The sequence below is a fragment of the Myotis daubentonii genome, chromosome 11 (genome assembly GCF_963259705.1).
Source record: "Myotis daubentonii chromosome 11, mMyoDau2.1, whole genome shotgun sequence".
NCBI classification, from domain to species: domain Eukaryota; kingdom Metazoa; phylum Chordata; class Mammalia; order Chiroptera; family Vespertilionidae; genus Myotis; species Myotis daubentonii.
In genome coordinates this window covers 75,453,019-75,469,972 of record NC_081850.1, presented here as the reverse complement: position 1 = coordinate 75,469,972, position 16,954 = coordinate 75,453,019, and the positions used below count along the sequence as shown (strand labels likewise).

Here is a 16,954-nt window from a genome sequence, read left to right as displayed (position 1 = left end):
GGCTCGGCAGGTGTGCAGGCGCCTGTAACCCGCTGCCCAGCGGCAGCGGAGAGCTGGGAGAGACAGTGGTTTTGACTGGGAAGCACTACTGTAACATTCAATTATCCTACTGCCTACTGGCTGACTCAACTCAGCCAAATTAGAATACATTTTATATGGACTATTTTGACATTTGTTTTATTTGGCAAGTAAAACAAAATTGATCCAATTTCCTTACAACCACTGTAAACCATAAACTATACAACAAGAGGGTATAAAATATATAAGCCTTATAAACACCACCTGCAGTTCCGCCCGGGGCCGCCCGGGTGTCTCGGGCCCTCTCACCTCAGTGCCAGCGACCATGCTCCACCGCTGACCAGCAGCCTCCTGTGGAGACCGGGCCTCCTGCTTTAACTCCCCGGAGAAGCAGCACTTTCTTTACCCAACAGAAAGGCAGAACCTGCCCTGAGGTTGTGCCCGTTTCTAGGTCCTTCCAAGCCATATGATGTCAACAGGGAGCAGCTGTAACTACCCCAGGGCTGAGCCTAAAGGAACCCGCCCACAGGTGATGGGCCTGAGCTGCCCTGAGCACAGGTGACCATGGTGATTGCACCTCTGACCGTGCCCTGTGTAGTGAGCAAGCGCAAACTGAACTGCATTAGCCTCAAGCGCCTAACCCAGGGGTGGGGAACCTTTCTTCTGCCAAGGGCCACTGGGTATTTACAACATCATTCGAAGGCCATAGCCATTATCAACTTAAAAGTAGCCTGCTGTATTTGGGCAAACATTTAATGCATTAACTCCCCTAATGCCTTGGCAGGGCCAGACCAAACGATTTCGAAGGCCTTATATGGCCCATGGCTGGCCGTTCCCCACCCCTGTCCTAAACCAGACACTCAGCTGCTCCACCTGCCCTCTGGCTACTCATTCGCTATCTGTGTCTTTTCCCATCGAAGTGAACTGGAAAACCGCTTCTGACGCCTCAGGCGGTTCCAGGGGTAGTTAAGCTGAAGGACCACTCTTGGCTGTGGGTCTGTCAGGAGAAAGCCCAGACTGTCTCTATGGAGGATGAGCTGAAGGACAGAGCTCTCGGAGCTGCTGGCTTCTTCCGAGAGGCGGATGCTCATAGACCAGTGCAGCCTTGCCACCCCTGCACCTCCACAGGCAAGGTGTGGGTCGTGGATCAGGAGGGGGAGCCTGCCAGTGACCATTTTGCCCTGATCCTGACAGATTGTGTTCATCTCTATTGGCCCACATGGAAGCTTCTAGATCCATTCTCATTTATGTTACATCAATCCCCAATGACACTGCCCTGCCAAACCTTTCTTGTTTTATTTACTTTTGTAATCCCCGTCTCAAACTTAATCCATCATCGCTGTTTGTTGTTCCTTGTCCTCAAATAATTTCCTCCTAGTGATGCGAGGTTTCTTTAGAGACAGGATTCCTTTCCCACCCCCGTCTTGCAGAAAGTGGAGACCGTGTCCACCTCGATTCCGACTGAAATCGGCTGCAGAGCGCCCAGGTTGCTCTCCGGAATTTCTTTGTGGAAACAATGATTAAAACTAACATCTCCTGAAAAACTTCTCACTATTCTCTCAAACCCAAACTGCTCATGTCTTAGTTCTACTCATTGGGAAAAGGAACAATGTGAAAATAAACACAATTACTTACCAACCCTCCTGGGTTTCAAATGAGTGGCTGGCCCAGGCAGAGAAGGAACCGCAACTTCTTCCGGCCAGGCTCCAGCCACGGGGCTGTGGGCCCTGCCTGCGTGCAGCCGCCAGCCCTTCCAGCTGCATGCTCTGCTACTTTAGGGGCCTTCAGAACGTGTGCAGGACAGAATACACAATGGCCTTTACATTCAAGTAATGCAAAGATTTCGAATTGGATTTTAAAACATCCTCCAAAGGTAGATTGCTTCTGCACGATTTCAGCAGATACTGAGTGGAGGGGTTGTGAAACATGTGCCCTGGAACCCAAGACCACGTGACTGTAACATGCATCGCAGCACGAGATGCCAGGACCATGCCTCACCTGGGAAGGCTGGGGGCTGGGGTGGAAGCAGCTGACGACTGGGAAGGTGTTGTGGGTTGAGATGAGTCATGGTTTCTTGGAACTCTGCCCATTCGATACCAGATCCCCATGCTGTTCAGTTCCCTGTAGGAGAAAAGAGAAAACTTCATGGCGCAGTTTAGCACAAAGCATTTACCTGAGCGACAAGGCAAACCAACTCCTTTAAAAGAATCGCAGCCTCAAACACCAGGGAACTGTTGTCCACAGACTGGTCACATCACCCCCGTGGGCCCTGGGTGTCACAGTTCAGAGCTGGCCTTCCTACCTTCCTACTGCACTTTCCTTGGTTCTCAGTCTTTAATTTTTTTTTAATTTTGTCATTTAATTGTGGGTGTTTACACGACAATCCGCTTCAAGCCCCACTTCTAGTTCAGTGATACCGGCTCCCCTCGCACTTCAAGCAAACACCACAGCTTGCCTGTCACCCAGCCTGTGCCAGGCCGATGGGCAAAGGTCCGGCTTTCAGGGGAAAGAGGAGGGTCTGGATTAAAATGAACAAGAAAAGAAATAGAACATGACCCAGATCCAGGAGGCGATCTCAAAAGCCAATAGGAGAACTTATCCGTGGGGCCCCACGGGGACCAGCGAGATGCCTGCAGAGCCAGCCAGGGAGAGAGGCACGCGGCCGGGGGCCGACAACCATCTACCACACCGATGAAATCCTGGGTCTCGGGTGACTGAGTACAATGAACATCTATTGTCTTTAGGACACCCAGCATCCATTCACTCCCCAGTCTGACTTTTTATCTCCCCTCTGCATCTGGGGGCAGCCACCCCTCATTGTTGGTCCCTGAGTTCCAATGGCTCAGGCCTGGGAGAGAGAACGACATTTCCCAGGCAGCAGTGACAGGGTCGGGGTGCACAGGACCCCAGAAGGGGTCCATCAAGACCAATGAGACTGAGTTCTGGCACTTCTGTTTGAATGATTGAGAACACAGACTTGCTCTTTGCCTCGGGACTTGAACCTGGAGGAAAAGTCGGCGAACCAAGCGGGCCACCATTCCCCCACTGGGGAGAACATGTCTAGGGATGGGGTCCCCTGGAATCAGAGCCAGGAGGAGGGAGGGAGAAACTAGATCCTAGTGACGTTCTCCGAGCACCTACTTCGGGCCACACTGAGCCAGCCTGGGCTGGGTTCCCTCTCACCCACAGTCCAAAGAGCCCAGAGTGAAACCCTGAGATTCCTTGTACTTTGTGCTTATGAAGTGGCTTCAGAGCCAGGCCTGTGCCGATACTGAGGCCACCGGTGAACCAGCCCTCTGCTCTTCAGGGAAGACGAACGTGCAGCCAGAAAACTGCACACGGAATTACCATGTGGTCATGAAATAGCACGTTTTTCTCGACTCAGAACCCCCCACTGGCATCCGGTGCCCTGGGAGAAAATCCACACCACGATCATGTCCCACGAGGTCCCGGCGGCCGCTCCCCTCCCCTCTCCCGACTCCCCCTCGCTCGCCCAGCCAGCCACGCCGCTCCCGGACATGCCACGCCCGTTCCCACCGGCGTCCCCTCCTGTCAGAGGCCCTGCCTCTCACACTCCGCAGGGCGGCTTCTTACGCTGGAGGTCTCTGCTCAAGCCTCCCCACCTGACCCCCTCGCTGAAGGGGCCGCTGGTTCACTGTAGTGTCTCATTTCTGTTGCTCCCTAAAATGATATCATCATTAATGTCCTGTTTGTCGCTCGCCTCTCCTGTCAGAACACAACTCTGAGAGCAGGCTCTTCGTGTGCCTCAGTCGCCACCTGCCAGGGTCTCTGGCCATGGAACGAAGGCGCCGTGAACTCAGTGGGCGAATAAACTGCTGAGAGCCGAGGCTCAGGGGTCCCAAAGGAGAGAACCCCTGGGCTTGGGGGCACCTGGAAAGGCCCACAGAGCGTCAAGGATAAACACCAGGACAAGGGCACGGAAGGCCCTGAGAGCGGCGAGGGGCACGAGCTGAGGGGCGGGGGTGGACAGCGTGGTGGTCTGGACCAGCTGCAGCTCGCACAGGGAGAGGAGGCGAGGCCTGGCTATGGACTCACCCAATGAACGTGTACTGCGGGGGGGCCTGCTTGGTCCGGCCCATGATCCGGATGTCACAGATCGCCGCCTCCGTGGAATCCCGGGGGATGAATTTAATGCACAGCCTCTTCTTTCTAAAAGCCACTTCCTCTGCAGGAAAGAACAACAAGGAAAGGTGTGAGTCTCTATACCAGCGGTTCTCAACCTGTGGGTCGCGACCCCTTTGGGGGTCGAACGACCCTTTCACAGGGTCGCCTAAGACCATCGGAAAACACATATATAATTACATATTGTTTTGTGATTAATCACTATGCTTTAATGATGTTCAGTTTGTCACAATGAAATTGGGGGTCACAACACGAGGAACTGTATTAAAGGGTCGCGGCATTAGGAAGGTTGAGAACCGCTGCTCTATACGGAGCATCAGGTCTCCCGTAACGTTCCCTTTCTGGCGGCGGAAGGGGCTGGTCATCCAAGCGCCCGACAGAAGGGCTGGCCCTGCGCCTCCTGCCCTCCCCGGGCCCACAGCGGGCAGCCGGGTGTGCGGCCGGAGCGCAGCCTTTCCCCGCGGAGAGGGGCTTCTGGGGTGCACCCCCTCTGCGAGGAGACGCCGCACCTGCTCACTGCGGCAGCCTTCAGACACAGGCACACGGACACCTGCGCGTGAACACACGTTACTACACGGACTGTTTTCATTTTTCCTTTTCAGTGTAGAAATTTTCAAACATTCCCCAAAGCGCATGACCCCACATGTTCCTGTCATCTAGTTTCAACGCTGCCCCCAGTGGACAGGCTGGTTTCATCCCACGTGGCCTGGCTGGAGGATTTAAGATGAATCCCTAACACTGTGTCTTGTCACCTGTCGATAGCTCAGTAGGCATCTGGGGCAGACAATCTTTTTTTAACACAATCACCATGCCATGATCATCCTTAAGAAAATGAACAACAATTCCTAATATCATCCAATAAATAGTCTGTATTCAAGTTCCCTTCATTATCTCAAGAATGTCATTTCACTGCTGGCTTGTCTGACTGTGGCTGTCAGGTCTCTCAAGTCCCTTTTATTCTGTTGCAGCCTCTCCCCTTCCCTGTCTTCGGGGCGCTGGTGCTGGAGAAACTGGGTCACTCCCCTGTACCTACGAACTGGCAGCTACAGCTAAAGGCCCAGTAAGAGGCAAGTTAGGGTTCTTTAGGCAAGAACACTTCCCTGGTGGTGCAGGTACGTCCTGCGGCGACAGCTCGCCCCCTCGGCTTCTGGGGGTGTCGGCCTGTCCGCCGTGATGAAGTTCCCAGCAGCTACTCTCTGAGTATTCACCTCCCCTGACGACTGCTGCTTAGATTCATCATTTCATTAAAGCAGCAGTTCTCAACCTGTGGGTCGCGACCCCTTTGGGGGTCGAATGACCCTTTCACAGGGCGTAAGACCATCAGAAAACACATATATAATTACATATTGTTTTTGTGATTAATCACTATGCTTTAATTATGTTCCATTTGTAACAATGAAAATACATCCTGCATATCACTTACATTATGATTCATAACAGTAGCAAAATTACAGTTATGAAGTAGCAACGCAAATAATTTTATGGTTGGGGGTCACCACAACATGAGGAACTGTATTAAAGGGTCGTGGCATCAGGAAGTCTGAGAACCACTGCATTAAAGGTTTCAAAGTGGCGATTTTCTAAATCTGTCATCCTTCCCCATTTTCAGCTGGAATTCTTCTATATAAAAAAATAACTTTTCTTCAACTACTTGGTCTCTCTGAAATATGTTGTATAGGAAAACAAGATAAATACGTGATTCTTCATCGAGTCTTCGTGATGAGTCTGTGCCCTCGCAGCCCCCGCCCGCGGTGGCCAGCCAGGTGTTTGCTTGCTCCTCTGTGGTTTTTAAACACAAGTTTCAATGAACTGCATCACTCAGACATGAGTCAGACAGACCTGGGTTAAAACCCCACCTCCGCCACTTCCCAACACCATGACTTTAATCTCTCCGAGCTCTTCCCCGCTGTCTGTAGAAGGGAGCGAATGAAACCCCACCCGGAGGGTGGCCGGTGGATGAAGTGGGGTGGGATACGCTTCCCTTAGCCCTGTGCCTGGCACACGCACAAGCTCAATAAGGAACAGCCATGAACGTTCTTATCGTCATCAAGGAAGTCTCCAGCACACGGTTTAAGTCAGGGCTCAGCCCTGACTTTCAAGACCTTTCCATTCGGGTCAGGAAATAGGCATCAAATCAGGGAGCAGCATGAGGAGGGCAGGGCAGGCCTGTGGCCGTCTGGACTTTACCAAGGATCAGAGGTGCTGGGTGCTGTGTTGTTGTTGGGGGGGGGGGGGGGGTAAGAGCCAGATGGAACTCAGAAACTCTGTGGGTTCTCTTCCTTGGTGAGGACACCGAGGGCTGGATGGGACCTACAACCGAGAGTAACAAGGCCTGAATCCCGACCCCAACAGCAGCCCTGCACCCTGGAAAATCACGCGCTTGAGCAGGTGAGAATGCAGGTATTTCACTTGCTCTTGCCTCGCTGCTCTCTGCTCCCTTCCTCCCCCTACAGCATGGAGCCACTAATTACACACGCTTCAGCGGGCCTGGTTTTAAGTAAATATATTATGCAGAGTCAATAGAAATGTGTTCAGTCATGCTAATGAACACAGAAAGGACACAGCACTTTACTAAAACAAACAGCCTTCCAGTGTCTAAGTACTATGTGGATTGCAACAAACTGTATTTTAAATTGATTACAGGAGTCTCCTCCTTTCAGCTGACTTTGTAAAATCAGGGCCTTCCATGCACCCAAACTGCACCTGTTCCCTGGTAAAGTCTCCAGGAAATGGCCGTGTGACCCAACATGAGAGGCTACCCCGATCCCACCCGCCTGGTGAGATAAGACACCTGGTGGAGAGGCCTGGACAACCTCAGAAAGTCCACGGCACAGCAACTGCGCCCCCGTCACGGGGGGAGGCTGCCCGGCCCGGATCACGGCCCAGGCTCACCCCATGGCAGCCACACCGCCTGTGGCCCAGGCCGGCCCCCACCCTGGCCTTCCTCGCTGAACTGGTTCAACGAGAGCAAAGTGCAGCGTGGGAAATCCCTGTGGCTCTGCAGTATCAACATAAAGACACGGTACGTCCATTAGTTGTCACAAATGAACACCAATTCTAAAACGAAGAAAAGCAGGGGGAAGTGGAAAATTAACGCAAGTCTACAGGCAATTTTAGTTCTCAAGCGGAGATGCCACTTAAGAATAAGCAAAGGTAGCAAGCACACACTTGTGAAATGTTCAGTCTTGCTAATAAATAACGAGATGAAAATTCAATAAAATGGGATAGCAAAACTAAGTAAAAAATTTAAAGCCTATGCTGGCAGGTCTGTGGAGAACAGGTACAAACCTGTGTCATTAGTGGCACATGAATCGGTATTTCTGGAAGTTACTTTGGCAACAGAGAGTAATAACGCTTATCTTTATTGAGCCCATCCTCTGAGCATGGCACTGTGCACAATGGGTACCTTAGGCCGGGGGTCGCCAACCTTTTGGACCTCATGGACCACCAGCGGTTGGCAACCACTGCCTTAGGCAATTCAAAGATGAATTAAACACGGGTCTTGCCCTCAAAGAAAGAGATAAGTAGCAAAGACATGAAGAAAACACATAAATGGCTAAAATGCAGCTAGAAACATTATTATGAGGTAAATAATATCCCCCCTCCCCATTTTACAGATGAGGAAACTGAGGCCCAGGAGGGTGAAGTCCTCTAGTTGTAAGTGCAAAGCCAGACTCAATACCAGGCGACTCGGCTCCACAGCCCAAGTTCTCCACAGGCCACCCTGCACTTCGTCCTCGTGGAGGTAACGATGGGAATTCAGAGGCAGAATCACGCCCTTGGGCTTCCCACACTGACTTGCACGGCTTACTCCGCTCCTGCCCTTCAGTGAGTGTGCGCACTGAGAAGGCAGACGGGACCTGACCTCCGACTGGTGAGCCCTGGCTCGGTGTGTGCTGACGCAGCTTCTTGTTGCCACGCGCAGGTCACCCACTAGACTAAGGTCCCTGTGGCAAGGGCCATATCATCGTCACCTTCACATCCCAAAGCCTGCAGTGCCACAGGCACCCACCAAGCTTTGCTGACTGTGGAGAGGAGAGAGCTTGCTTCACACTGGTGTGTAGGGACCAGAGACTGCCTGATGCAGGCGGGAGGACTTTGGCTCAGCCAGAAAGATCTGGGGTGTGGGCATTCTGAGTTGAGGGAAGAGGCATTTTCAGGCAAGGGAAACAGTAGCAAATACGTAGTCAGCAAGGAAAGGAGCCTGCAGAGCGCACAGCACGTGGCTTGGTTTGGGTGAAGCAGAGGGTGTTTGAGTATGAGGAACACCTTGTGGAGGAAGGCTGGGCAGACCACAGAGGCCAAGGACCCAGCAGGCTCAAGTACTTGGGAACCTATCACAAGGAAATCATTCGAAATCTGTACACACCCAAACTGACCTACAGACTCAACGTCATTCCTATCAAAATCCCAGCTGGCTTCTTTGCAGAAACCGACAAATCCTAAAATTTATGTGAAAATTCCAGAGACCCAGAATAGTCAGATCATCTTGAAAAAGAAGAACAAAGTTGGAGGACTCATAGTTTCAAAACCTGCTACAAAGCTACAGTAATCAATCACGACTGGCATAAGGGAAGACATATAGATCGATGGGAGAACTCAGGGTCCAGAAACAAACTCGCGCAGTTATGGTCAACTGGCGTTCAACAAGGACGCTGAGACAAGCCAGTGGAGGAAAGAACTGTCATTCAATCAGAAATTCACATGCACAAGAATGAAGTTGGACCCCTATCTCACACCATTCACAAAACTTAACTCAAAATGGATTAAAGACATAAATGTAAGAGTTAAAACTATAAATCTCTTAGGAGAAAACATAGGCATGAATCTTGGTGACCTTGATTTAGGCAGTGATTTCTTGGGTATGTTACCAAAAGCATAAGCCAAAAAAAAAAAAAAAAGGTAAATGGATTCCATCAAAATAAAAAACTTTTTGAAGGACAACAAGAAAGTGGAAAAAAAAAAAACACCCCACAAAATGTGAGAAAATATTGCAAACCTTACATCTAGAATATGGTTAAACCCTGAAAAACCCAGGGGATAAGGGCCCCAATCCCCCACATAATAAAAAATCCGGGTATAACTTTTGACTCCCCCAAAATATAACTACTAATAGCTTACTGTTGACTGGAAGCCTTGTCAATAACATATACAGTGAATTAATACATATTTTGTATGTTATATGTATTGTACACTGTATCCTTACAATAAAGTAAGCTAGAGAAAAGAAAATGTTAAGGAAATATGGTTATAGTATTTACTGGAAAAAAATCTGTGTATAACTGGATCCACCCAGTCCAAACCCATGTTGTTCAAGGGTCAACTGTATATTAAAATATTCTTATAACTCAGTTAAACAAAGAAAACCCACTTTAAAATGGCAAAGGATCAGAAGAGACCTTTCTCCAGAGAAGACACCCACGGCCAACAAGCACATGCTAAGATGCCCAGCATCATTAACTAACAGGGAAACACACACCGAAACCACAACGGGAGACCCCTCGAACCCACTGAGACGCTGGAATCAAGGACAGTGACACGTGCTGGGGAAGCTCGGAACCGCGCGCACTGCTGGTGGGAAGGTAAAACAGTGCTGCGCCTTTAGAAACAGTGTGGCGGTTCCTCAGAAAGTTAAACACAGAGTTAGAATAGGACCAGCCATTCCATGCCTAGTAGACACCTAAGAGAAATGAAAACATATGTCCACACAAAAACTTGTACACGAATGCTCATAGCAGCATTATTCACAACAGCCAAAAGCAGAAACCACCCAAATATCCATCAATTGGATGGATATGCAAAATGTAGCATATCCATATAAATGGCGGATTATTTGGTGATAAAAAGGAATGAGGTACTGATAGATGCTGCAACACGGAGGAACCTTGAAAACATATGCTCAGTAAAAGGAGCTGAACATGAAAGACCACAGACTGCACGATTCCACTTACATGAAATGTTCTGGACAGGCACATCTACCAAGCAGGTGGGTGACTGCCTGGAGCTAGCGCGGGTGCAAAGGTGAGGGGTGGAGAGAAGTGGAGAGTGACTGCTAATGGGGCTGGGATTCTTGGGGAGGGGATGAAATATTCTAAAACTGATGGCAATGCTTGCAAACCCTGTGAATATACTAAAAACCTCTAAACTGTATACTTTAATGGGTAAACTGTATGGTGTGTGAACTACTGGTATATCCAATAAAGAGTTACCAAACCCCCCGATACATAAATATATAAAACCTTTTTGTAAAAGGTGCTTCAACGCATGCTTTTGCAAAGTGGCACTGTGGTTAGAAGTGTGGCTGGTGTCAGACTTGTGTGTGTCTGGTTACTCCCCACTCTGAGGGGCGCGACCTTGGGTAAATTCTTTAACCCCTAAGCAGTTACTGAGTCTCACTTATCGCAGATGTGAACTGGGTTCAATAATGTCCATTTCCAAAGAGAGGTCTCTGAAGATTCAATGATATCAGGTATATAGAGCATTTACCACAGGGGTTAGCATACAGAAAATACATACTAAATATCAGCTATTATAATTATTAACTAATGCATATAATTACAAGCAAGTAATAGCAAAATGTCCAAAAGTGAGGAGACTATTAAGAAAATGAAAATATGCTACGCAGTGGTTGTCGTTGTTTAACTGAGTTGTAAGAATATTTTAATATACAGTTGGCCTCTGCAGATATGAAAAGTCTGGTCTACATGAAATGCTAGTAAAAACCCAGCAAAAATAGTGGGTCCCAGTGGGGCTAAATACGGAAAACTCAAATATGTATGACGCAGAATGAGACACAGAACTTCACAGAGAAATCACGTGTCATAAAGAAAGGAGTCTCTGTGTTCATTTTTATTTTACTGCTTCATGGTGTGGGCATCCTAAACTTAGCTGGTAAGAGTAATTAAAAATGAAACAAGTTATTTCACATCAAAATGAGGCGACTCAAATACACTGAGGTTTCCCGGCACTGCATGACAGCTCATGTGCATGACGGACCCTGAAGAAGCTTCTGACTGGTCAGTGACTTCTGCTCAGTTCTGCTCAGCGCTCACACGGAATCCTGTGTACGCTGATGGGCAGTCTTCCTGGTTCTGGCCTTCCTTGTGAGCTCCCAGAGCCCAAATGGGGACAGTAGTGCACGTGTATTCCATGGGAATCTTCTGGTTTTTCCCTTTTGCACCTGGGTCTGTGCCAAGCTTGGCTTCAGCAGCGCAGAGGACGCACTGAGGACGAACTACCACCCGCCTCTCCATCCATTCCTGAGCGACCAGCTCAGCAGGAAGCCCGCTCTGGGGGACAAGGACATCGGCCCACTTACAGGGTGCTAACTGGAACGCTACGAACTCCTGGGAGAACTGAGTCAGACACGAGTTTATTCATGGGCAAGCAGTAGGGACTCCTAAAATATTTCCAAAGAAAAATGCTCACAAAAAATACCTAAAAATATACCTGGCGGAAGGAAACCGGCATTGCGATGAGCGGTACTAAAGGGGCACTCACGTGTGTCCACCGTCTCCTGGATCGGGATGAAGCCCACAGGCAGAGTGTCCTTGATGTCAATGAGCTTCATGTCCACCAACACGTTCCCTAAATGACTCTTGGGAGGAAAGAGGAGAGAGACAGACGATTAATCCAAACACGCCTGTGGTGGGTTTGCTGTTTTGGCTTCGGGATGCATATTTACCCCATGACTCCTGCAGCTTGACGACAGCAGGTTAGTTAGGGTGGGCGCCACTTACTGTTCCCCAGCGGTCACCCGGGGACTCGGTGGCCCGGGAAGGAGTTTCACCTGCAGAACCTCAAAGGCACTCACTCAGACATGGCACGCCTTGGCTGGGCGGACGAGCAGCCAGGAGATGCCGGAGACGTAACCAGGAGAGGGCAGCTGTGCACACGTCCCGTCCCGGGACCGGCTCTCAGGCCCAGCAGGTTAGAGAGAGCAAATCCCTGGGGCAGCCGTGGGGGGGGGGGGGGGGAGGGGGGAGCTGCGTCTAAACCGAACAGAGAACCAGCCACACTCCTAAGTGGTTGCCAGCCTGCATACCGACACACATTTCGGCTGCTAGATACATTCTGTAAAATCCCAAGAATCATAAAATACAGCGTGACAAGCCCTGCTGCCTCACTATTACACAGCTTCCAGAATGGCAGGCACCCGGGCCTCTTAAAGCTTCTATTTAGTGGTGGTGTATGGGGTCCATGGTGCGCAGTTGCTGTAACCAGTGCGAAGACGGCTCCCACCCCCTGTAACTGCGAGAGAGAATTACCAGTGAACGCGCTGGAAACGAGCTCTAAAGATATCCACCCTACAACTTCAATACTGGGGCTACCCCGAAGACGTCATTAAAGCCTTCCGCGTAATCTGCAGTTACCGCCCCCGCTCCGGCAGAGCCAGTTAAGGAGAGACGGATGGCTGCTGGTCCCCATCTCTCCAGTCAGGATGCCAGCCTCGCACTCTGCGTGCCCATTTCCCAGAAGCACCTCGCCCGCGTGAGCACGCTCGGGCTCTTGCTCTGTGTTTGGACAAGCACCCAGATGGCCAGCCGTCACTCCGGCCTCCACAGCACCTCCTCAGGCCTGTGTCCGTCTCTGCGCATGGGCGCCAGCCCCTGCCCTCTGCCCAATGCCAGTGAACACGCTCTCTGAAGGCCACTCGGGGAGTTCTTTCCATCTACACTCTCCGCTCTCCTCTCTCTTGGCACTATTTTCCTTCGTATCAATTTATAATGGCACATTTTCAAGGTTATTTAACATCTGTCTCCTAGAGTTTAAGAACCACCAGGACCAAAACTATCTGTCACTGCTGTAAATCCAAGCCCAGCACAGTTCTTGGCACACAATAGGTGGTCAGTCATTATTTGGTGAAAAAAATTAATGTTTTTTGGTACATTTTTAACTGGGTGGGCTGCTCAAAGTCAGAAATCAGATTGGATTTGCTGGGATGATGAATCTAAACTCTACCAATAAAAACATTAAAAGTATATTTTATATATATATATATATATATATATATATATATATATATATATATATAAAATTTACATATATATAAAAGCCTAAGTAACTGTTCAACTGGTAGCTATGATGCACACTGACCACCAGGGGGCAGATGCTCAATGCACAGGCATGGAAACATGGAATAGACTGATGAATCTCAGAGGGGAGGGAGGGAGTGGGGAGGGTGGGTAGAGATTAAGATCTTATATGCATACTGGAGACCTGGTGCACAGATTCATACACCGGTGGGGTCCCTTGGCCTGGCCTCCAGGAATCAGGCCAAAATTGGCTCTCCAACATCCCCCGAGGGGTCCCAGATTGCAGAGGGCACAGGCCAGGCTGAGGGACCCCATTGGTGCATGAATCCGTGCACACCAGGGCCTGTTGTCACAAAACCATTTCCTTCTCACAGAACTCTGCTTGCCCACCGCTTCCTACTAGTCTGCCTCGGTGGCTGCCTCGGGGAAGCAGCGCCCAGTGCAGCGCGGCAGGCGGACTGGGGACCCTCGTGGGCGCGGGCCACATCTCTGACCGTGTGCAGGGTTTGAACTGTTAGCCTAACTCGCAGACATGAGCTGCCTCCAGAGCTGCCTCATCTAATCGATCATCATTTTTTTTCATGGCAGCTGCGTTTCCATGTCATCACTGCTTTCTGCATTGAGAAATTAACACTGGGTATGTGTCCCTGCCCCGGAGACGGATGGGCGTTCATCAATATCCTGTGCAGGTGTCTTCTGCTTGACAAGCTGGGTTTCACGGAAGTCAACTGCAAACCACTTAGCGACCTCACCCTCCACACTCTACAAATGTCCCTGATCGTGAAAGCAGAACACGGGTGGTGTGGCCGTTTTAAAAGCATCACAAACCCTCGCGTGCCTACCGAACGGGAGCTGCGCTGCAGAGCTTCCCGCAGCCCGCGTGGGGCCCCTCCGCGCTCGGGGCTGCGCTGCACTGGGTTTAATACAGTGGGTCTGCGACACCATTAATTTCGCGTGTCCCTCTCCCCTCCCCCATCCCGTGCTCCCTTTCATTTCCTCCTCATAAATATGAAGAACGTATTCCCAATCCTTGTTGAGCAAATGATTCATGCCAAAGGCCCAATATGCACTGACTCAGGGTATTTATATTGCCTCTGGTAGCCAGTGTTGCTAGTATACTGTAATTATTTTTGACAACCTTGCATTTAAGGTAGCCACAGATAACCAACTTAATATTCAAATGTTCATAAATCCTTCTGTTTAATATCCTCCCTACCTAATCTATGTACATTATTATTACAGGTAACGCAGAAAGTACAGGGCATGAAAAGTGCAATTAATCTCGATCCTTCCCCAGGAAGCAATGTCACTCCAAAGCCAGGTTTCTGTATTCATGGCATTACTGGGGGAAGGAAATTTAAGTTCCAAAGGAGTCTCCCCAAACTCCTACATTGGGAGTCTCAAGTCACCTAATTAAGAATTTGTCCAGCCTGAGATCCCCGGCCCTCCTTCTCAGCCGTACAAATTATGCCACGCCGAGCCTCCCCGACAGCAGGCCGGCCCGGACGGCAGCGGCAGATTAAACTATGCCTCATTCCTGTCCACTCCTGGCCGGCCGGGGGCCCCTCTGGATGTCACCACAGGACCCATTCATTCTTTTTCTGAAACCAGAACGCACCTATTTCCTACGCTGCTTCAAAGGAGCGGCAGAGGTCCCCCACGGCCTGGTCCTCATCCCACATCCCTCCCCGCCTCCTGGGCCTCCCGGAGGAAGACACACAAAGGAAGCCCCCAATGAGCACCTCCTCAGTGTTCAGCGAAGGGCGACTAACTCATGCATTCTCTGCAGAAGGTCGACCCGTGACACCTAAGCTAGCACGCGCAGGCCACGCATCTGCCATCTTCAGACTTGTCGTGTCCCCACACGAAGGGTCGGGGATGACTCTGGCCTAGAGTACCACGAACCCACAGCCTTCGGGGGAAACGCAACAAAGACAGAAATCAAGAAAACACACACACACATACAGACACACACACACACACACAGACACACACAAAACACAGACACACACAACACACAGACAGAGACACACACACAGACACACACAACACACACACAGACACACACACACAGACACACACAAAACACAGACACACACAACACACAGACAGAGACACACACACAGACACACACAACACACACACACAGACACACACACACAGACACACACAACACACAGACACACACAGAGACACACACAGAGACAGACACACACAACACACACAGAGACACACACACAGACACACACACAGACACACACAACACACAGACACACAACACACACAGAGACACACACACAGACACACACAACACACAGACACACACAACACACAGACACACACAGACACACACACAGAGACACACACAGACACACACAGACACACACAACACACACACAGAGACAGACACACACACACACACACAACAAACAAACAATAAAAAGTGGTATACGAGATCATGGCTGTCCTGGGAGGCCACCGTTCTGAGCCGAAGCCTCCTCAGGCCCGATGGGGGAAGACTGAGCAGAGATCAGAAATGACACCGTGAAGCCACTGAGCAGCGCGAGGGCGTCCCCGGAGTCTGTCCTCAGCCCCGAGCGGCAGTGAGCACGCTGACCTCTGCACACAGGGGCGGCCAGGGACAGAAGAGGGGTGACGAAAGTTAAACACATGAACAGTTTCAGAAAAGGGTTTAGGTAACTCGGGCACAAAGGGGCGGGAGTGCCTGTGTGAATGCGGATGCCAGAGGGAAGGGGGGGCAGGGGGGGGTGTCAACCTGGCCTGCAGACCTGCCCTCCATGTCCTCAGGCGGCACGGTGAGCCCCAGGGCCTGCTCAGACTCATTGCGGCGCAGCTGCCGCCTGCCGGCCTGTCTGGTGAGAAGGATGTGGGAGTCCTGCATATGCTATGAATAATCTTCCTTCCAAAGACTTCGCAATAAGCACAGGCATGTTAGGTGGAAGAGTGGCGGCCAGAGAACCGCGTGACTGTCTCCATCCAGAAAACGCGGCAGGGACAGGCCGGGACCCCAGCCCCGGACCGTGGGCTGTGGGGCTATGTGACAGGAGAAAGACCGTTTCTCTTCCTGCTCATGCTTCTGAATGAAGATGTCTAAAGTTGTTTTTCTTTTCTTTTCTTTTTTAAAAACACACACATATTTTTATTGATTTCAGAGAGGAAGGGAGAGGGAGAGAGAGATAGAAACATCAGTGATGAGAGAGACTCATTGATCAGTTGCCTCCTGCACACCTCCTCCTGGGGATTGAGCCAGCAACCCAGGCATGTGCCCTGGACTGGAATCGAACCCAAGACCCTTCATTCCGCAGGCCGACACTCTATCCACGGAGCCAAACCAGCTAGAGCTCCGTTTTTATTTCCTTTTTAAACCATAGCATAGCTTACTGTTATAATAAAATTTATAAAAGTAAATTAATAAAAATATTTCAAAAAAACTTTACATCAGAAAGAGACAGGAACACTTAGGCCCCAAATAAAAAGTCTCCCGTGAGAACGGAAACCTGCTCCCTCTCAGGGCAAGGAATGAAGGTGACCTCGGAGAAGCCCCAAACGCTGAGCTCCGGAAAGGGCGAAGGCTCCAGGCGGCTGTCCCGGGAGCGGCGAGGGGAACTTGCAGGAAGACGAGGGCAGGCCCCACGCAGGGGACATACTCAGGAAAGCGGGCTCCTTCTCCCAAAGCTGCCCATTGAAACACTATTGGAAAAGCTTGAACAGGTATCATCAAAAATTCCCCCATTTAT

The 16,954-nt window shown here is 50.3% G+C and overlaps 1 protein-coding gene across 2 annotated transcripts in view; it reads right to left on the bottom strand.

The window, feature by feature from the left end:
• Positions 1–16,954, bottom strand: part of MVB12B (multivesicular body subunit 12B) — a 141,722-nt gene that overhangs the window by 87,048 nt on the left and 37,720 nt on the right. For both annotated transcript variants that reach the window (XM_059658051.1, XM_059658052.1), the window contains exons 4-6: positions 11,662–11,758; positions 4,075–4,204; positions 2,017–2,139 (exon numbers count right to left, since the gene is read on the bottom strand). In XM_059658051.1, coding sequence (XP_059514034.1) covers positions 2,017–2,139; positions 4,075–4,204; positions 11,662–11,758 — 350 coding nt within the window. The remainder of the gene's footprint in view (positions 1–2,016; positions 2,140–4,074; positions 4,205–11,661; positions 11,759–16,954) is intronic.